The sequence below is a fragment of the Lathamus discolor genome, chromosome 1 (assembly GCF_037157495.1).
Source record: "Lathamus discolor isolate bLatDis1 chromosome 1, bLatDis1.hap1, whole genome shotgun sequence".
NCBI classification, from domain to species: domain Eukaryota; kingdom Metazoa; phylum Chordata; class Aves; order Psittaciformes; family Psittacidae; genus Lathamus; species Lathamus discolor.
Window position 1 is genome coordinate 72,528,665 of NC_088884.1, and position 22,505 is coordinate 72,551,169.

General features: G+C 41.4%; 1 protein-coding gene across 5 annotated transcripts; it reads right to left on the reverse strand.

Annotated features, from left to right (window-relative positions):
• Positions 1–1,577: 1,577 nt before the first annotated feature.
• On the reverse strand, positions 1,578–18,829 carry TCP11L2 (t-complex 11 like 2). 5 transcript variants are annotated; one of them, XM_065679718.1, is made up of 11 exons: positions 18,806–18,829; positions 15,000–15,120; positions 12,976–13,145; positions 11,591–11,726; positions 10,519–10,639; positions 9,386–9,606; positions 8,403–8,539; positions 7,178–7,365; positions 5,628–5,809; positions 4,717–4,889; positions 1,578–4,168 (listed from the first exon to the last, which is right to left on the reverse strand). In XM_065679718.1, the coding sequence occupies exons 3-11, from the start codon at positions 13,109–13,111 to the stop codon at positions 3,918–3,920; spliced, it is 1,545 nt and encodes a 514-aa protein (XP_065535790.1). In that variant the 5' UTR covers positions 13,112–13,145; positions 15,000–15,120; positions 18,806–18,829; the 3' UTR covers positions 1,578–3,917. The 5 variants fall into 5 exon arrangements, with proteins under 5 accessions (XP_065535790.1, XP_065535783.1, XP_065535806.1 ...); XM_065679711.1 differs by lacking the exon at positions 18,806–18,829 and adding an exon at positions 18,078–18,303; XM_065679734.1 differs by lacking the exon at positions 18,806–18,829 and adding an exon at positions 17,981–18,047 and having other exon boundaries at positions 11,591–11,723.
• Between the last annotated feature and the right edge of the window lie 3,676 nt (positions 18,830–22,505).

The following is a 22,505-nucleotide window of genomic DNA, read 5'->3' on the forward strand; positions in this document are numbered from 1 at the left end:
GCCGCAACCAAACGCGTCCTCCCGCCGCGGCCGCACACTGCACGAATGTTCCGGGGCCGCCAGGCGCTGACGGGATGAGCACAGAGACGCAGGCAGGAAAACGGGGCGGAAGGGGGGCTTCGGTAGGGGCGGCCGGGGCTCCCCAACCTCCTCTTCCGCCGCTGCTCTGGCTCCTCGGAGGGGACTTTAATGCCTGTCAGCGCTTGGGGGGTCTCCCTCTGAATCTGGAGGGCAGGCGGACGCACGCACAAGGGCACAGCGCAAGCGGGGTGCTGGTATTTTACACGGTTTAGGATGCAAAGAAAAGCTTTCAGAAAATATTACTGTTAGTGTTGTCTCTTCCCAAGCTTAGTGTTCAGTGCTGCAGCTGGATCACCTACAGCTGGGCTTCCCCCCCACCCCCAAGTGCTATAGAGATGCCCAAATCACAGTTAACAGGACTCTTCCCCAGTTTGAACAAAGCACATTACTGACCTTTTCAGATTCCCGTGGCAGAAAGCTTTTGCCAGTTCACGTGTAACAGTTGCTGAGTACATTTTAAAAGTAGAGTGAAAACAGTACTTGTGCACACACCTCTGCTCTGGCTCGCATTCTGCATGAACAGCTGAATTTGGTGTGGGCTCCACACATACATCCTAGACACAAAGGCCCAGGTTAAACCTGAGTGGCGGCATTTCATATCACCTCCATTCACAGTCAGCCTGAAGAGTTCAACGCATAGCAGTGCTGCAACATCCTTCATGCCCTTCCATCTAACTAAGGACATGCTCAAAGAGTAACTGTTCCAGTCCAGTGACCTGTAGCCTGCTCCATTTGTACATAATCAGAAATCATGATTACTTCCACAATAGAAAACAGTAATAAACAAACAATGATATTCAGAGGATTAAGAGTTTATTCTTACCTTTCTAAACCAAGCACCTCAAACCATTCGGTGATTCTAGGAGATTAAGACGTTTTACAGGAAAAGCAGAAAGCTTGCCCATGTCTTTATTGCCACTCACTATAGGGATGTGGCATTGCCCTCTACCCCAGTATCTTCCAGTCTGAAGCCTCCCATCTATTTAATCATTCCCAAGAGCGGAGCTGTGATAAAGTACACGTTACCTTCCTGGTGGGTTGACCTCTCACATACTGTCACTCCTCTCTTCTAGTTGCTGTTGTACAGCAGGTTTTTTTCTTCCTCCTTGTTAACTATGTTACCCCAGAGGTGCTGCCATTACTGATGGGAGGCTCAGCCTTAGCCAGTGACAGGTCTGTTTGAAGCCAGCTAGCATTGGCTCTGTTGGACATGCGGCAAAGCTTCCAGCAGCTTCTCACAGAAGCTGCCCCTGTAGACACCCTGCTGTCAAAACCATGCCCTGCAAACCCAATACAACCTTCTTCCAAGGAATCCGAGTTAAGCACACAAGTGTTCTGAATGTTATTTGTGTAGCCCAGTTTAAATCACAGCTCTAGACTCCACCTACAACTGAGAAATTTGAATCACGATGTGTTATTAGTGCAGTCATTTATCTTCAGCATTTAATAATCCATTACATTTCAGCAAGTTGGCATAAATGACTTCTCACCACCAGTCATATCACAAACAATTTAATGCATACAAACCCTCAAATTCATTTCAAGAGGGAAAGCTGCTACAGAATTGCATCTTGGTTCACAAGGACAACTTCAGAGTAAAGGCAAGTGCATTTCAGCCACAGTAATGTCAACAGCATGCAATACATGACATTAAACTGATGCAGTGCCTATGCTTCAAACATTAAATAAAAATTAAGGTACATTAAACAATCAAAACATAGGCCATGCAATAAAATGCCCTTTGCTAGTTAACCACCACCAATCCCAACAAACCCTTATAATATTTACTGGTGAGACCTAGTATGAGAGTTTCCCCAGAACACTGAAGATCTATAGTTGTATTTAATTTTATAGAAGAATGCATATAAAGTATTATGATAAAAAAAAAAATCATAATCATGTTATAAATCATCTTCAAAACACTGATAAGATCCTCTTTTGGCTGAAGCTTAAAATAGTTTAAGACTTTCCAAAGATGCAGCAAATCACTAGGATTTAACTTCCCATAATTGCTTTTGAAATGCATTCTTCTCTTGATGATTTTGAATTGCATATCAAAATTTCATATTCATCTAAGCAAGCCTGTTCTACCTAGTGGCATAATTCCTGTATTTTAGGAGTTTCTTTCTCACAGGTTCTTCAGGCTTCAGGAAACAGTTCCCTTTAAAATATGTATTCATCTTTATTTTGTGCAATGTTTTTTACAAGGGATAGAGCAGAAGTGCACTAGAGGAATTTCTAAAAAGGCATTTTAGAGAAAGTTTATGTACATGTGACCAAAATTCTTCAACAGTGAGGAACAACTTACCAAAAAGAGTACACAGTTCTCTAGAAACGGACTACAAAACCACAGTGCTAATAATGCCCAGTTTTTTTAGACTTTTATGGTAAGACATAGTAAAGTACATACACAATTTGTGGGACACATTAAGCTTTTATGGGTGATCTTGTCTCTTCATAAAAAATAGATTGTAATATAAAATATTAGAACAAGCTATACAACTTGTACCATATGGAGTTTATATGACATTTTAAAAAGGACTATTATGTAGTAATATATTAAAAGATTATTTTCAAGTAAGTTATGATTCAATTTCATAGATAACATATCTATAATATGTATTCCAGCAGTATCTATTCCCAGTAATCTGAAATATGCAAAATAAAGCCTGTGTAAACTTACAGTTTATTTCCACGTTTCTCAATTTCAAGCCTATTCATTTTCTGTGTGCAAGATTCCTGATGCCTTAAATGGGAACTAATTATTGGGGCCTATTACAAAGAACTTTAAAGAAAACCGCAATATTTCTCACAAAATGAGTGAAAGTGAACTCAATCACGTTTTCAGAATGACTAATCACTTGGGTTCTTGCTTTCAGACCCCAGAATATCCTTTGATAAGCTTACGCCCTCAGCCAACAGAATATAAAAGGGAGAAGTTGCTCTGTGGTACTCTCCAAGGTCACTTTCAAGTGCTTTTGGGAATAAAGGTCAGAAAGACCCAACTTAAAAATACTTAATACCCATTAAGATCAAAGATTAGTACATACACATATTAAAGGTTAGATTTTAAGAGCTGTATTACCACCACCGGATAAACAAAATGCTTATAAACATTATATACAGAAGTTAACTCCACCCCCCTCCCACCAACATGATGTTTCTTAGGTGTTTATCATTAATCTCAATTACAATTGAGAAGTTCTGAATGATTCCCACTTCAAATGGTGCATGCTTCTTCTGTAACTGCTATACTTCATACAGCTTACAACACTGGCATTCCTTAACATTAACAGAGGCCAAGTTCTCATTCCAGTAGTTGCAGGAGTACCAGAACTTGGCCTAGTATGAATCTGGTTTTGGTTACAAAAGCAGTTCTTGCAGTAAAGTCTTTTCAGAAATTTGAGTGTTGTATTAGATGTTGCTCTACAAAAATACAATGTAAGCACAGTACATTTTACCTACAATTGTTTTCTCATTTCATAATTGCATTGCTATATGTAAATATATTTATGTTGAAAAAATAACATTGTTTTAATGGTGGCAAAAAAACAAGTACTTTGCCAGCCCTTTCCCAATGCAAATCATAAATGCTTGCCATGAGAACTAATAGTTCACTGGCTATTACAAGTGACAAAATGCATCAAACAAATTTATTCTATTAAAATATGTATGTTCTTGAACTTGAATGTCTTTCCAGTGAATTTCAGAAGCTATCTGTATACATTTTACAAGATCTCTCTCATTGATATTCACTGGAGTGGACTGTTCTTAGTGTGGAAGACAGATCACTTTGGAAGATAAAAAAAAGGGGTAAAGAAATAGGTGAAATTTTTTTAACTGGTAGTTGTTGCTGTTCCTGTTTCTGCTTTTCCCACTGGTGTCTCACGAAAAAGTAGTTTTCTAAGTATGTTTGCATAGAACGGTCCATACACTTGTTTATTGAAGTTTACAATGCTTGCATACTGAGATCCAACAAGCTCCATTTCTGTCTGAATCACGGAAAGACCTCCTGGCATAGTAGGCATAGACTTCTGAAAACTGGGAAGAGAAAGCAAGCTTCTCAGGAAGAACTGAATCCGTTTGTCTGAAATAAAATATAAAGTACATTCAGAACAAGAGAAACCAAGCTGAAGCCATAGTCACTTTGTAAGCACCCTACACATCAGCACAGCACAAAATCCAGTAGTGTGGGTAACAACTCTTTCCCAAGCCTGTGTTGTAGTGGGAAACAATACTGAAAGCTTCTTGAAGTTGGCTCCTGCAAGCTGGATGCAGCATAAACCTGCTGCAACAAGTTATACTACCTAAGTAGACTCAAATTACAAAGCCCACTAAGTTAAAACCCAGAACTGACAGAAGGGAGACTGAATGGTACTCATTTTTCTCAATTCTCCACCAAAATATGAGCATGTCAAGGCTTGTTTCTTCAGGCACTTTTCAAAGTGTTTCTAGCTGTGACTAGTCATGCTCTACAGCACACTAAGAACACCCTCTTTATGTAAACAAGATTTCCTTACTCTTAGTTGCCCCAATGTTTTGCTGCAGTGTTTTTAAAAATAATTACATAGCTGATTAAGCTGTGATATATGACATAACACATACAAGACAACAATTATACATAATCTTACTAACCAATCAAGGAACAGACAGGATTATTCTCCTCTATAATATGAGCGATTTGACCCATTAAATTACTCTGCATTTCTTCATCAAGAGTGGGAAGACCTCTTTCAGTTAGAGACCTGTTCACTTTACTGCAAATTTGGACACCTATAGCATTCAGAGCCTCCTTCAAATCAAAAGTTCTGGAAGAAAGAAAGAGAAAAATATTAACTTTGGCAGTTTCTAGAGTATAGGTTGTAAAGTGACTTTACTTGTCTTTTTCCCCTTTTATTTTAAACCCACCCTCTGCAATAAAAGAATTTAGAAAAGTTATCTTTTGCAGATTTACAAGCATCTACAGGTAAAGCACAAATCTTCATGTGGAAGATAAAATAAGTACTTAATATGAAAAATAATTTCAAGTGTACAGCAGTGGCACCACTTCATTTTGCCATTATGCTAATGTGTTTTCCTGGGCCACATGCATAGTATTTTGTAAGAAAAAGCAGAGTGGAAAGACTATTTTAAGACACTCCTTCAGATCACATCACTTACTTGCAGGCAGCAGAAATAAGCAGCCAAATAGCTTTAACTACAACTAGTTTGAAGCAACTGGCAAGACAATTCAGTGAATGTATTGCCAGAGTCTCTTCAGTATTAGGAGCATATGAATGAACTTTAGTACTAGAGCCCAAAGTTCTGTATACTAACATCAAGATTAAGATTTCGTAAAAATATACCTTTGAAAGCATGCGCCTAACAGAGGGGACTTACATTTTCAAGGGGATATAGGTACAGATTATTAAAATTTTATATTTTCCTATTATTAACAAGCACTGGCTATGACATTTGAGTTGTTTCCAACGGTTTTCAGATCCACCTGGTATTTCCTGTTTAATATAAATAAATAAATATGGAGAGTGATAAAAATAAGACCTTACTTCTTGTTCATGCCTTCAAGAAGAGGAAGGGAGATCCTTTTCAGCTGCTCAGCAAAATCAGGCACATCTACAATTGCTGCGCCCACCATATTGTTTGTTATAAGCCAGACACAAGCTATGATCTGTAATTGTTTGAGCTTTTCTCTCAACTCCTGAAGACGAGCTTCATCTGTTATTAGAGTCTGGAATTGAAAGAGTAATACTAATTTAGGAATACAGAGGGAGAGAGGCAAGAAAAAGGACAGATGCTGGATATAGTCATGAAGCATTGACATTTTTTAGCACAAATACACAATGTCAGAAGAGACAGCAGCTAAAATACCCTGAATATGTAATATTGCATGAAGTGACATTATGTATGAGTACCAGAAGTAAGCCTATGGCAGGAAGAAAGGTAATGTCTTTAGTGCAGAGGAAACCAAGGACATTGCATGTTATTCCTCATCACTGCTGATGGAAATTTACAACCAACAATTCAACAAAGCAAAAGGCTCAGGGGATCCAGAGGACATTGCAATGATCAAGGTTACAGACAGTCTCCTGGATTCAGCTGTTCTTTGAAAAATGGCAATCTGGAACTGACAGATAGTGATGAGCAACTGTGCATGACAACCACGAGCTCAACCACCAGAGCAAATTCTGCAAGTGATTCATAATCTGTTACAGGCAAACACACAGTTGATCATACCAAGACTGTAATTCCCATAGCAAAACGTAGCTGGAGTGACTTTTTAGGTTAGAAAGAGTTCAATCCTAACCAAACCCCTTCATGGTGAAGCACAGGGGCATTAACATTCAGTAGTAGTAGTAGTTTCATAGTATGGCAAACTACATTCACCAGAGGATACCTGTGTGTAGCTATTATTCAAGACTTTTCAAATTAAGGTAAGAACAAGGTGGTTTCCCTTGTGTCCACTGACTGAGAACACTAAAAGCCTCCCCATGTATTCAGCAAGTTGTCTACCAGGCTACCCTAAGTATAGCTAAGGAGCTCACTGCAGATGCTAATTTCAGCCCTGACTGATGGACAATTTCAAATTGGCTTTATGGAAAGTTGCAGAGGTCAATGATCAGGAGTTGGAAGGAAAAACTGCACACTGATTCTCAAAGCAATAGTTTATATGCACTGAAAAGGGATGAATATCTACTTTAGAGGGCTTCAAGTTCTTACTGACTCTGTTCTAAAGCAAGAGCAATCCCACTAATCCCTGCTGCTCTTAGGAAAACAGAATGCTATAATCAGTTCCCTCTAAGGTACCCAAAGCCAAGAGCTGGCGGTACCAGGCCCAGCCTGTGACCATGGCCAAGACTGCTCTCAGGGTGGAGCTGGTGAGCTATGATGGGATAGAATGAAGACAAGGTTTACCTTGTTCTTTGCTGCCCATCTTGTATTTCAGACACTACACTAGCACATACTCTCCAAATTTACTATTCAGAAATTTAAGAAATGCAAGAGAATACTTCACTTAGTTATCAACAGAAGGATTATTATTCTACACAAATATTTTCATATAGCTAGAAATCTGAAGACACTGAAATACACTTCCTACCTCTGGAATTGTTTTGTGATAATTCCACTGTAACAGTTTCAAGTAGCCATTGTTTAGCACCAGTGTAGGACTAATGGTTTGTTTAGAACTACTATCAGCACCAGGGGATGATGAAGATTCATCAGAAGTAGATGACAATTCATCTTGTATAGAATCCTTTATCCATTCTGTTGTGAGGTCCAGGGCACCTAAGCATTGCAAATCAGTACAGATTTACTGCATGTTCTCATCAAAATAAGCACTACCTTGAGGAAAAAAAGAGTTGCACTCATAAACAAGAGTATGACTTCTGAAGACTCAAACATAGTGGACAGATGAGTTTTAATGTGTAAATTCTCCCCCTCATTTCTCCCCACCCCACACTTATCTTCCACTGGTCACCTTAATATTCTAGCTAACTTGTACTAACGCAGCAACAAATTGTTAAGACTTCAGCCAAGATCTTCTGGTAAAAGCAGCCTCAGAGCTCCCAAAGCATTTTTTATTTTCCTTTTTCAGGAAGGCAAGTTACTAGTTGGGGTACAGGACTGGAAAATAGAGGTGAAGGGAGAAAGAACTCTAAAAGCATTTCATTTGCTGTTAACACAGTTTTTCCTCAGGCTGCATATATAAATGCTGCAGGCTGCATCAGTGGCTCAGGGTTCTTATTTCAGAAGCCCCTTCTCCAGACATTAGTAAGCTTACTTTTTCTTCTTGGAAAATGTTTCCTGAACCCTGTTTAGCCACACTACACAAAACCTGTAATAATGGATAAAGTTGATTTTGCAGAGATATTCCCTCAGAGCTTGCCTTTTGCTTATTAAAAACAGGATCCTGTCCCAACTTTCATGCATACTAACTAGTTTCATCTGTTTACTTCAAACTAACAATAGACTAGCTGTATACAAAAGAGATAAAGTCTCATCTTTCAGTATATAAGGCTCCTATCTCCAGACAGGAAGAGCTACAGTTTGTTTTTCAGACACAAACCAATACGGCAAATACAAATTTGTCTGAAAGCACCCCAGATTACAGATGAACATATTTTACAGCAAGTTAAGCAATTGCCCACTGGTAGCTTGCTTGTCAAAGAACTTTTGTGTTAGCTAGATCCAGACAAGAAATTGAAGTTTTCCTCCAAATTAACTGCAACTGAGAGATTTTATAGCATGTCTTTAAATAGGTGGGTTTTTTGTTTGGGGTTTTTTTTCAGAAAGTTTTGATTTAAAGATAGCAGGATACCTACTTGGTGTTTCTTCAAGAATTTCCTGGAATTTCGTTCTTTCGTAGTCCACCAAATTACGCTGAAGGTATGGTCTAAGGTTTTGAATTGTGTAATTTGCCATATCCATTTTCATCAGGTCCAAAACACGGAATATTTGTCTGAAAGGAGAAAGTTAAAATTTGACAATTAGTCTATTGATTTTAATCAGCACATGTGAGATACACCTACATTAGTACTTTAACTTCAATTCTGGGAGAAGTAAACTGCATCAGTATTTCAGTGTAACAGATACGTTATGTAGCTTCCAGGATACCTGAAGGAGTATCGTGTATAAGGTTTGGTGCAAGTCACAGATACCAAGACCAATATGCAGCACCTATAAGTTGGTACATTTCAGCCTAAATGAACATATTTTAACTTTTTATTTAAATTTGTACAAAGAGAAACAATCCCAGTAGCTTTGATCCCTGCATATGATCTAAGTTGCAATAAAACAGTAGAACAGTAGAACAGCTCCATCTACTAAAACTAAAACTAGTTTCTGCCAGTTACGCTTTACTCAAGTTCAAATAATAATATCTTTACTAGAGATATTTAAAATGCAAAGTTTGGCCTCCCACATGCACTAAATAGTTCAAGATGGAACTGTACAAATGCACTGCGTAAGCTTTGTGAGGATGAACAAGACTGAAAAAGCAGTCTCTGAAACAGATTATTGCAAGAGTGTTTTTTTGTTGGTACTGCTTGAGTATCAAGCCGAGTTGGTACTGCTTGATCTAGGCATTCTACCCATTTTATTACAAAGTAAGACAATGTTCTTGTCAGCATGTCATAGCTTCTCCCCTTTAATACTTCTGCATAAGTTTTCCTATGGTTTGAGAGCAGGTGTTATGTAAACTGACATAATGTAAGACTTTTTAAGACTATACCCCCCTCTTCCACTGCCCAGTACTCCTTCAGAAGAGTTTTTCATCTGAAAACCCCCAAGACACCCAAATACCAACCTCAGTAATTCTACGATATTGTCAGTTGCTTTTAACTGTTTTATATCATTGTCTCTTATTGGAGCACATAGCTTTCCCATAGTGTTGATAACATAATTAGCTAGCCCATGAATATCAACAGCATTATGTTCTGCCTGCTGTCGTATAAGATCCGTATCTAGAACTTCACAAATTTGATTTTGAATCCTGTTTGCTCCAGGAGTCAGGAAGGAAAGAAGTATCTAAAGTAGGGGGGAAATAAAAAAAAGCTTATTAATAAAAACCAAACCACTTCGTAAACATGCTGAAATAAGATCTTAATGTCAAGTGTATTTAGCTAACTATAACAAGACATATTAAGACTGAGCAGTAAGGTAGCAGGAAAGAAGTACTGTTAAAATTATCTCTGTACAGTTGTGCAAAAAAGCTCAAAGCTCTAGTTAAACAGAAAGCATGTCTGGGATACTGCCCTATAAAACAAACAGTTCCTAACTCAAAATTTTTAAAGAGTTAGTATTGTGCTAGGATTGAAGGTGTGCATGCTTCCCTCTATGATCACAGAATCAACAAGATTGGAAAAGACCTTTATGATCATCGAGTCAAACCATTCCCCCAGCACTGCCAAGTCCACCACTAAACCATGTCGCTAAAGGCTGCATCTACACACCTTCTGAACGCTTCCAGGGATGGTGATTCCACCACATCCCTGGGAAGCCTGTTCCAACACCTGACTTCCCTTTCCAGTGGAGAGATTTTTCCTAATATCCAATCTAAAGGACCAGAAAAGTTGTTGAGAGTGCGTCTTCGGAGTGTGAAATGCCCAGGAAGGTGGGTAAACAAAGTCTACATGAGCAGGTACAGTCACATTTATACTCCTGTTCATACCATAAGCTCACAGATACCATAAGCTCACAGTATGTTGCTGGAAAGAAACTAGGAGAAATATAAAGCTTTGAGAGAAGAGCTGACTTGCAACTTATCATAATATATTAATATAAATATAAATACACCTATTTGCAGTTCTGAGATGACTTCATCTTTAAAGAACAAACATAAAGGTGTTGACTGAGTTAGCAGACACTTCAGTGAAGTCAGAGCCTTTCAGACCTAAGCTGACAAAACAATACTGGGGCACAGGAGAGGAAGAACATTACCTCCCTGATTTCCTCAAAGAGCTTGATAGCATGTTCATATTCTGGAGGATCTTCATTCAGTTCCGATTCCAAGTGATCCCAAAATGCCTTGTGTACAATCTGTTTCACTGTGCCTGCAAAACTGTGTAATAATTCAATTAGATACAGAAATGACTCCCAACTATTTTTCATCATTGGTAAAAGTGATTTAGGTAAGTCTGATCACAATCACTGGTGAGGGAAAATGCACCTCACCAGCTACTGTGCCCTGCAATCATATCTTTCTTGGGCTGTGGGTCATCTGCTCCCAAAACATCATCTAGACTGACAAGTCTTTTATAAAATACAGGTGTCTTACAAAGTGGTGCTGGCAATTCAGATGTGGGTAAAGTAATATTAACTGCCCTTTTTCTATATTGGATTTGGACTCACTGTCCTAACCTTGTATGTTATGTACTATGCTTTCTCAAAAAATACTCTGTCATATAACTAATTATCAGTTAAGGGACTTACACAATTAAAAATACCCTTGTTTTTTTACATAAGTTTTCTCAAAGCAAAGACCAGGGTCATTTTTTAGTTGCTCTTGCTCACAGATATGTCTATTTAGCTACCTACATAAGGGAAGTTACACCTTGCTTCCTCTGGATCTCCAGGTATTTCTGCATGTCTTCTGGGGCTAATGCTAGAGCTATGTTCATGATGAGCTTTATCTTCTTAATACCACACCAACGAACTATTACATACAAAGCCACTATTTCACCTTTTCCACAGGGCTTGGTACTGCACAGAACAAACCAATACTCATCTTCACTATGCGCATTCATATTACATTAACCCTTTATCTTCCATGACATTTAAAACAGAGCAACATGCCAAGACAGTATATCAACTCAGCTGGACTCCACCACTTGTTCCAAGCAAGATCATATTGACAGTGACTCCTGGACGTGCAGGATAAAAATGTTTTGGGTTTGGATTTTGTTTGTTGGTAGTTTTTTGTTCTGATTGGGTTATTTCTGGGGTGGGGTGGTATTTTATTTTACTCTCTTCCTAACCCCAGCGTTGCTTTTCACAAAATTCAGGCTCTTACCTGTTCTGTGGCAAGTCTTCATGTTTTATGCAAAAATTTGCGTTTACAGCAATTTCATGAGCTAGGGTCAAGTTTGTCAAATTTCTTGCAGCTGCCATCAGTTCATCAAATGTAATCATCTTAGGGGGACTTGCTGCTGGAACAAACAAGATCCGTTCAAGCCAAACATCTATAACTCATAAGTGCAATTGAAAAATATTAAAATTTAGAAGTTTTGCTGCTTGCTAACTGGACTCTAGAAAACACAACCTCGTATATCTTCTTAAAACACTAACTCAGGAAACTCCCAGCTTATCAGGGGTGTGTGTGTGGGTAATACCACACAAGCCTCATAACATTTTGAAGAGCAATTTCATATTTTTTGCATCTTAAGCAAGATTTTTTTCCCTTTAAAACAGGATCTTGCATTCCACAGATCTGCTATTAACTCTTCTATAAAATCCACCAGACCAAAAACCTTGGCAATAACAGATACCAGATGTCCATTATAATTCTGAGCATATAATAGCTATATTGTGGTTTTATTGCCTGTAGAGAAGATTCTGAAGTTACAGACTTGGGAACACCCCCACTTATGTTCCATAGCAGATGCTTTGTAAATTACACATTTTTACAAATAAGCATCAGCATCATAACAGAAACTCTACATTAGAAAGCAAGAGTAATTCCCAAAGTTTCTAAACCCCCAAATTCTGCCTTTTAATTTAGTATTTGCAATTAACCCTTTGAAGACAGGTAATAAAGACAGAGGTAGCCAGCTGCCAGTTACAGCTCCACTAACAAGATTGTTTTAATGTCAGACTTACATAGATGCTAAAAAGTATGCATGGTCTAAGAATGCTTAGACGTGAACGTGAAGCACATCTTAACCAAGGTTTTATTTATAATTACTCAAAATATATTCCTTGTGCAAATATGTGTTTTCTGTTTGATCCTAGTATTTACGAAAGAAAAAAAAAGGAAAAAAAGGGAATTTGGGATTAACTTCATGTAACTTGATGTTATAATATAAACCTGTAAGCTACAGATTATATTTTTAAATGTATGGAGCAAACAGAAGAAAGGCACCCTTCGCACAAAGCTGTATCTGGTTGAGTGGGAAACCACTATCCACATCAAGATTAGGATGTCCACAGTGGCACACTCTTCTTACACTTTCTGAAGGGAAGGAGTGCACAGGGAGACCCCCATGGATACAGCTGCTGGTGGTGTTCCAGACACAAGTAGATGCATTGTTTCACAGCAAAGAGAAAGCCATGCCTTTCTCTTAATACTCTTAAACAGAGATACAGAATCCCAGGTTCTACCCAGAATAGCAAAGAAAAATTAATTAAGTTAGCCTCATCTGTCTATGCACAAAGCAGGTAAGGATGAAATAGGCTTACATGCTGGAGAACTGGGTTTGCTTGACGAATCGCTGTTAAAGCTCTGTCTTGAATATTCAGAGTCACTAGAAGCAGCTGTGCTTTCTGAGAGGCGCGAAGACTCTGAATCACTGTTATGCTCATCACTGAGAGGCATTCTGATTCACTTTAGGTGCTACAGTACACAAGACCTGGAAAAACAAAATACACTTGCCATAAAACCAATGCTTACTATTGTTTATTTCTCAGAAGTCAGATAATGATCATTACTTTGTCAATAAAAACCAAGTAGCTACCTTTCTTAAAAAGGCGTTGCAGAAAGGATCTGGCTTGACATGCAGACGCATACAGTTATTAACAAACTACACCTGTTTTGCAAGCAAGCTTTGTACCTTCTGCTGTTTCATACCCTCATGGTTATGTTAGAGACAGTCTGTAAATTCACTGTATTAAAAAAAAAAATAATAAAAAATACAAGACTACCCACCATAACCCCAGAAGTTGCCTGTTGTCAGAACTTTGTAAGTTCTCTACATCCATAAAGGCAACTCATGGTATTACCATCCCCCACCTGACTTCACCAGCAAGTGATGTTTAGCAATTAGCTTCCTTCCACAAACAAACTGTACTGAGTGGAACAATTGTGAAGCAAACAGAAGTTGCTGGGCAGAGTAGGCAAATAATTCAGAATATTACATTCTGACAGGGTGTAGCTGAAAGCCTGGCCTCCTCCTTTAGGTGGATTTTTTGCTCAGAATCAGGTCAACAATGGCATAGACCCCAAAAATAATGGTACAGTGAGGGTGGATGGGTTTTGCGATTTAAATCAAATGGTGACTGAGCCTCTTAATATTACATTCAGCATAACAACACCGAGAAACGTCACGCTTCATAGTGCTTCTGTCTACATAAAGAAACTGCCTCCCAGGCAGATAAACTGCAACTGCAGAGAATTTAGACAGCTGCATAGTACGATAGAGATGATTAATGATTGTATGACAGGAAGTAAAAAATATGCTCCTAATCATATTAAAATGAGGAAGTCAGCCATAATTACTACCAAAGGAATTTGGCCCAGATACCAAAAGTAGCTGTCCATCTTTGATTACAGCCACGAAGCATTCTGTAGTAGATTTTATGCAGAGACACAGCCAACAATACCCTCCACCAGCAAATTTAAGTACTATGACTTCATCTATGATTGAATTGCACCAGATTCAGCAGGCAAGGAATACCACACTTCACAACTGTTGAACTTGGAAAAGCCACTTTTGGAAGCAAAAGGATGATCTTTGTGTGCATTTACGTGAATCAACATATCACAGGGCCAAGAGACAGACAAAAGGGAGTTAAAAAAAAAAAAAAAAAAAAGATTTTTTTACACTGGCACCTAGTTACAGCTTAAGAGCATTTGAGTTTTTGGGTACCAGCTCATCCTGAGTAGGCCTTTATAACCTGATGAGGTATTACACTGATGAGTACTACCCTGTTAATTGAGATGATTAACATTTGCTAGGTGTATGCTTACTCTTCCCTCCTCTCCCAAGAGAAAAGATGCATTTGAGTGTCTTATTTATGTAATTACATTGGGGTTTTTTTTGTGAAAAGAATCACAGCAGCAAGAATTGACAGTTTACCATCTTACTGAAGAAGCCACTTTGGATAGAGGTCATAGGTTCAAGACTTAAGAGCGTTGTGATCTTTAACACCATAACTTATTAAAACAGCAATTTCAATACTTGAAAATTGTATTTAAGTTACAATTAGAAATTAATCACTAGTTAATGTTACACAAAACACTAAAACTACTTTTTTGCTTAAGACATGCACTACAGATCTCAAGGCTAGTGCCAGCCAGAAACTAGTTGTGACAAGTAACCTATCTGTAGGTTCTTGACATGGAACTGCTTATTTAAATACTTTAACTCTTCAGAGTCTGCAAAGCCTATATTGCCCTCCTGCTATTGTTTCTGGATAAGCATCAGAACACTGTATTTCAAAGTGTTAGTCATGTATATAACTTTATTTATGCAAAAATAACTAACCTCCAAAAGGTTAATGTTGCATGTGGTCCATCGAAAGATTCAGTTAATGTTGTTAGCAGCGTACTGGCCCAAAAGGTCTTGCAAGTCACTTGCCTAGTATGAACACTTCAAGATGTGTTTACTGGTCCAGTCCAGGTGTTAAGAACATGGAAGAAGTTACATGACCATTAAAACCCCAACATTCTCACACAATTTTCACATCATCATTTCAAAAATTTGTTAGTATAATAATCCTAATAAATACTCCAATTTGTTAATACTCAAATTTGCAAGGTGCTCCTGACAGAAATACTCAGCCAGCCATGGAGGAAAGTCAGTATTGCCATTTTCTGCCCCAATCTTTATTCCCAAGAGGTCCAAATCATTATGGTAGAAATTAAAATTTCATCATGAGGGTTCTGAGACACTGGCACAGGTTGCCCAGAGAAGTGGCTGCCCCATCCTTGGCAGTGTTCAAGTTCAGGCTGGACAGGGCTTTGAGCAACCTGGTCTAGTGGCAGGTGTCCCTGCCCATGGCAGGGTATTGGAACTAGAAGATCATTAAGGACCCTTCCAGCCCAATCCACTCTATGATGATTCCATGATGATAGAATTCTATATACATTAAATCTTTACATACTAGTCCCAGTAAAGGATCTTTCAGCAACAAATACATGCATTTCAAAGAGGCCCATGACATATTTTGAAGTACTGAGACCATAGCTGTTCCTACAATACATACACACATGCAGATAGCAGAGCTGTCAGAGTGCTTCAGAAGACCCAATTTAAATAAAAGGTTTTAAATAACAGGTTTCAACAATGCAACCGGAGATGACACACTGAAAATACATTGAAATCTTTGCCACAGTAAATGTACTACCAAGTAGGATGCCTCAAATGGAATGGTAAGGAAGAATGGGTACATTCTGCAGATTCAGAACATTATTGCTACATTACAAGTTTAAAAGATAAACAAGGCAGTAAGCGCAACAAAGTAAACACAGATGAATGTGCAAGCAGAATCCGGACATGTCATTTACAGTTTTTAAATATGTTACCCAACAGCTAAAAAGCTCTGACAAAAGTACATTCATTGAGCATATCAAAGGGAAGTTCAAACCAGGAAAAAAAGCACTTCTAAGTAGTTACAACAAAAGACAACAGAATCATTTGGTCCTTTTTTTTATAGCCTAAACACTGGAAGAGCTGCTGTTCCAGACAGCACAGAGCATGTTGTAAATTATTACAAGCCAAGTTCACATGTAACTTTATGTTTCATTTAATTCCCAAGTAAAAATATTTCAGAAATCCTTCTGACATTCCAACATCTCTTTGTAACTCCCCATACTGAATAGACAATCCCAACTTTTTTTCAATTGTTCATTAGGTATTACATATTAGGTTGTTGTTTTTAATACATAGTTTAATATCCTACCTATTCCATTAAAGGATCAGCCTGTGGTTACAACCTGCTTTACTCTTCCTGAACTGAAAACAAATGACGTTTACTTTTATATTAGGTTCAATTCCTTCACAGTGGGCTTCACTGTTTTCTCCCTTTCAATCAGTATGATTTCACAGGGTTTTAAGGAAAAACTCTTAATAGGAGACCGAGATAAAAATATCTTCAAAGTGTACAAACCCCAAGATTCTAGCTAACTAAGTTATGATGGTTTCTGCTGTGATTTAAACAGCTTGGATGCAACGAATACAACACTGTAGATGCCTAAAGGCATCTTGCTCTTATCGGGCTGGGTGATGCGGTAACTGTATCATACAGTTATAACTGATAAAGATCACAAGATCAGATTAGTTTTAGAGAACACGCTTTTTATACCCAAAAGCTTCCTTTAAAAGTTATTTCATGAAGCACCTTGGGGGAGGGAAAGGCAGTTTGGATGGGTTTAACTTAAGATAACATCGTCAAGAAAAGTTTTTCCACAGCCCTGCTTTATTCAAGTAAGTCACTTCATCCATGCGCACTTTAAAAGCGCTCTGTCCAGTTTTACCACTTCAAGTGTCTTAACTGTGTTCACTCTACTGGGCTTACATCCTTACTATCTTCTAGCTGGCACCGACCGAATCTCCTTCGGGGTCGAGTTTCCCTATCACTGATTCCACCTCTGCCAGCACTCACGGCACCGGAGCAGAAAAGAGCCTTTGTTAACAGTTACGGAATTTCCTCATGCCTCCTTTTTCACAGCTCAGAGCCGTCATTTCTCTCCTTTACCTTCCTAGTTCCGCAGCTCTCTCCTTTACATACAGGTTTCTTTCGAAGAGGAGTTCAAAACTATGTAAAAGCGAGATGAGCAAGTGTCCCCCACTGCCCGTGCCCACGGCAGTCACCCTCACCTCCCGCATTTGGGCACAGGGCGCCCCAACCCAGGGCCAGAAACACCGCTGAGGGAGGCCGATGATGCCCAACCCTGTCCGACCCCCTCCCCTCAGCGGGACAGCGGTACCGCCGCCTGCTCCTCCTCTTCCTCCATCTGTTTCTTTGCTTGTCTCCTCCCCTAGCCCCATGTTTTGAGCAGTTACCAGAGGCAGGAGCTTGGCACTCACCGACCAAAACAAACAGCGTTTCCAAGGACAGGGCCGGGGGGGAGGAAGGGAGGAGGACAAGAGAGGAAGGAATCCTGTCTCCGCCAGCCCCGTGGAAAGCGAACCCGTCCCCAAGCGTCCTGGCCCCGCACGCCCCGGGAAGGGAGCGGGAGCGGGGCTGCAACGGGAAAACCCCACTGCTGCGCCCGTCCCGGTGGGCAGCGGACATCAAGGGACAGAGCCAGCCCAGGAGACGCAGGGCAAGGGCCACACTACAGACCCACAGCAGTGGCTGCGAAGCCCACCTGCTGCAGCGGGAGCCCTACTGGGGCTGCAGGGCAGAGCGCACCCCGCTCCTGCCAGCCCTCCGCACGGGCCAGCTCTGACCCCGCAGTACGTGGGCGCACAGCGCGGGCCGGCACAAACGCGGCCCTACCCCGCTCACCCCGGTCACTCACCGCGGGCCGGCGGCCACAGCAGCTCACCCTCCGCGCGGCGCTCGCCAGAGCTTTAAACACCCCCCCCTCCCCCCGGAGCTATATACCCAGCACGGACTATTAGTGTCTTCCTTGGACGCGTCCATCTCCGCCGGGGACGTGGGGGGAGGTAACCTTTTCCGGCCTGCCAGCGGCCAGTTGGTCCGATGACTTGGGTCAACTTGTGCCTATCCCCGCAGAAAAAGTCCGTATGTCCTCATTCTACCCGGCTGCGAGCACTAAGGGCGGATAATATGTCAAGCGACTGGGGAAACGCTTCTGCAGAGTCCCCCGCGTGGAATGGGCCTTACCGGGTGGGGGGGGGAAGGCCGGGGTGGTGTTTACGGAAGAGCCGCGGCGGTGTGGCTGGCTCCGCCCCACGCTGGGAAAGAGAAGGGTCTGCGCCTTAGCCCCGCCCCGCCCCGCGCGGCCTCAGTGGGCGAGGCTACACGGCAGAGGGGGCGGGACGCTAAAGGTCCCGTTCTCAACACGGGAAGCGGCAGCACTCCGGGGCGCGTTTGCCCGTCGGTGTTAGTCGCTCTGCCGTGGAAGCTTCACGTATGCCGCCACGAGCAATCCTGCCCTGCTTTCCTTAGTCTCTCGACGGGGAGGGGGTGAGGTACCCCCCTCCACACCCCGGCCAACTTGGCCCCCCGCGGCCACCCCCCCGCCATCTTAGTCTGAGGGCTGTGCCGAGTTTGGTCAGCCGCCTTGCTCATGGCTGTGGTGCTGGCGGGGCTGCTGAGTGCCCACTGAGGAACGCGACATGAGGCAGTACGGCACTATTACTGTGAATGCATTACTTACTGTATTGACCTCATTGACCAGGCAGCTTCACGCACCCGCCGGGCCAGCAGTACCTGTCAGGGTCATCACCTCTTCCTGTCCAGGAGCTACGTGCCACCATTGCCCCACCTACCAGGAAGCACGGAGGGGAGAAGAGTGGCAGTCATCTCTGAGGCAGCACGTAACTAAATCAAGCTTTGTTTGTCATGGAGACACTGAGGTCCCCTTCCTGCAGATAATCTTCTAGCACACATAGTGAACTATATGGGATAGATGTTGTATTTGCATAGACCAAAGCCCACTGTGGGTCCTATTAACCTCTACTATAAAAGCGAGGTCCTGAAGCAGGCAAGGGAGTTTGGCTACACAAATGCAGTGGCCTGCTTGGGTAGGAGCAATTGCTCCTGGCAGTACAGAGCACCTGCCAGCCCTGGCGCTCTGAGCCTGGCCTCCAGAGACATTAAATGGGATTAAGTCCAACAGCCTAATCCGATAGCTCCCAGAAAGAAGACGACGTTTTAAATAACTGTGTTTGCACTACTTTGCCCCAGTTTCTGCATGTCAGGTGGCAATGACAATCTGAGAGAAGCTCAAAACAGCCTTGGAGAAGACTGATGGCACACAGATGGGCTGCCTTGTACAGGACTGTTTCCACTTCAGATGACATTATTTAGTGTTATTTTTTTACATCCATTTTCTCTTAAATGCCATCTGAAAGATGGGGGGAAGCTGTATTCTCCTTTTGTTGTGATGGCAGCTGGCACCTTTTATAAATTAACCAGCTATATCATCTAAAACTGCATCCACCTGCTGCAAACACCAGGGCCAGTGACTTAGGTGCATTTTATGTGTTGTCTGTGTGGACTGGCAGTTGAGGAAACCTGTGATGCTCAGTGGCCTAGCTTGCACAGGGAGGGAAAGGGATGCCCCAGTCTCACCAGGTAAACTAGCTTCTAAATATTTGTATGAAAGATCAACTTTAAAGAAAAAAGTATCTCAGGGGTATCACCCTACATCATGGAGTAAGAGATGGGATTCCAGAAAGGGATGGCTTTAAAACAGCTTTTTTTTTTTTTTTCAGTTGTAGCAGTGCCCTTCTCCCACAGCACACTAGCTGTTTTGGAGCTCATTAAATACCTAGTTGGTCCTATCTATCTGTCTGTCTATCTATCTGAGATGTGCATCTGTGTACATAGCTGATGCCCCAAAGACATTCTTCCAGATTCCAGTCCACAGGCCAAGAATAAGTTAGACACCAGAGCACTCAACACTTAACCTGCTTCTTGGTTTCAGTTCCTTCCTGATCCAGAGGCACTGAATCTATAGGCCATTATATGGATCTTGAAGTAGGTTACCTACTGTGGAGATTTTCTCTATGGAGAAATTTCACTCATTTCTTGTTTGTGTCTTCTGCAATGTCAGCCAGGAATATTAAGTGTACAACCTTTGAACGTGTTCTGCGCAATTAAGAAGATCAATGTCCTTGTGTCTTATATAGGACATGTGGGTATGTGCTGCTTTTGGCTGGTATAATTTTCTTCATAGTAACTTGTATGGGATGATGTTTGGGATTTGTGCTGGAAACAGTGTTGACAACACAGGGATATTTTAGTTATTGAGCAGTGATTACAAAGATCAAGGACTTTTCTGCTCCTGACATCTCCCCACCAGTGAGTAGGCTCGGGGTGCATAAGATGTTAAGAGGTGACACAGTGGGGACAGCTGGCTCCAACTGACCAAAGAGATATTCTATGCCATAGGAAGTCATGCTCAGCAATAAAACTAGGAAGGAGGTTGTTGGGGAGTCACGGCTTGGGGACTGGTGTCAAGCAGGTTGGTGGTGAGCAATTGTTTTCTCCTTTGTAGCACTTGTCTTTTTTGGGGTTTATTTCTCTCTCCTTGTGTCATGGTTTAAGTCCAGTCAGTAATTCAGAACCACGTAGTTGCTGTCTCACTTCCCCCCTTCCTCCCGTCCCCTGGCTCCTGGAGGGATGGGGAGGAGAATCAAAAGAATGTAACTCCCACAGGCTGAGATAAGAGCAGTCCAGTAACTAAGGTATAACACAAATCACTGCTGCTACCACCAATAATAATAATGATAAGGGAAATAACAAGGGAAGAGAATACAACCGCTCACCACCCGCCGACTGATACCCAGCCTGACCAAGCAGTGATCTAGCCCTTCTGGGTAACTGCCCCCAGTTTATATAGTGGGCATGACAGGCTATGGTATGAAATACCTCTTTGGTTAGTTTGGGTCAGGTGTCCTGTCTCTGCTTCCTCCCGGCTTCCCCTCCTCCCTGGCAGAGCATGAGACTCACAAAGTCCTTGGTCAGACTGAACATTACTGAGCAACAACTAAAAACATTGGTGTTATCAGCGCTGTTCCCAGGCTGAAAGTCAAAACCACAGCATTCCACCAGCTACTCAGAAGGAGAAAAATGACTGCTACTGCTGAACCCAGGACACCGTGTTATATTCCTTTTCATTAAAATGTCTTACTATTTTATTTCAATTATGAAACTACTTTTATCTCAGTCCATGAGTTTTCTCACTTTTACCCTACTGCTTCTTTTCCCTCATCCCACTGGGGAAAGCAAATGAGCAGCTGTGTGGTGCTTCGCTGCCGGCTAGGGTTAAACCACAGCAACGTACAGATCTGGAATTTTGACAAGTATCTCAATTTGGCCTTAATTCTCCCTCACTATAGAAGCACTGTTAATTGAAGTGAAGAACTGGTTGTGCTCAGCCTTTGCCGGGTGTTAGTTCGTAACGTTTTCTTACTGTTACCAGTAAAACTGGCAAAGCCAATAAAGCCTACAAGTGATGCACTGCTTTATCCAGCTAACAGCTACAGCTACTGGCTAGGTAAGATGTGCAGCTGCATTTGGCCCTACAAGTCAGAAATGTCGCAGTATATGGCTAACTTATGGTTTGACTGGGAGGAGAGGGAAAGGACAATGCATGTTATTGTTTACTCAGGGCTCATGACCACTAAGTTGAGAACTTAACTTGAAGTCACAAGATATTTTACCCTAATCCTAATAACTGAGCCAGTCAGACTGGCTTTAGCATTAACAGATGGATGTTAAGACTCTGGGTTGGCTGAGACCATCAGGCCCAGATTTGATAATAGGCTCAAGGGTAAGACAAAAAGTCCACAAGGCAGGTGTTAAGGATGCATTCCCAGATTGATCTTTTGTGGTTTCCTGCGTTCCAAGGAGAAAAGTCTTGTGAGAGGCAAACAGGATTCCTGCTTCTTCACACTGAAGCATTTGGCTTCAAATTCACAGAGGCAAACCAGAATATTGAAGTCTGAGAAAAACTGGCATATCAGTAAACTCCACAACTGCACCAGTCTGCAGTCTCCAGCTACTTCTGCACCTCAGTGAATCCCTAATGCACAGTCTCCTCCGCACTAGTGCTCTGTCTTTCTGTACATAGGAAAGAAAGAGTTTGACACACTGCACCAAGTACAATGAGAAATTGTAGAGCGATACTTTTGGTGTGGAATAGTTTGCTTTGGCTCCTTGGTGAGAACAAGCCTTGGCTGGTACATGGCTAACATTTTCCTTGTCACTGCCAAGCTTGAGGAGAAATGGTAGAACAGTTGCCTACACTGCCTTACTATCTGAAAAAGATTTGCTTCCCGTCATGCTTAACATTGGTGATCCTCTTGATTATCGTCCCTGGTAACATCCATACGGCTCAGTTCTTATTG

Excerpts from the sequence above, each read along its gene's own strand:
- TCP11L2 (XM_065679718.1), bottom strand. The coding sequence starts at position 13,111 with ATGCCTCTCAGTGATGAGCATAACAGTGATTCAGAGTCTTCGCGCCTC. Across the intron at positions 11,727-12,975 it reads CAAACCCAGTTCTCCAGCAT|CAGCAAGTCCCCCTAAGATG; the intron begins GTAAGCCTATTT and ends TGTTTGTTCCAG. Across the intron at positions 4,890-5,627 it reads CTTGAAGGCATGAACAAGAA|AACTTTTGATTTGAAGGAGG; the intron begins GTAAGGTCTTAT and ends TCTTTCTTCCAG.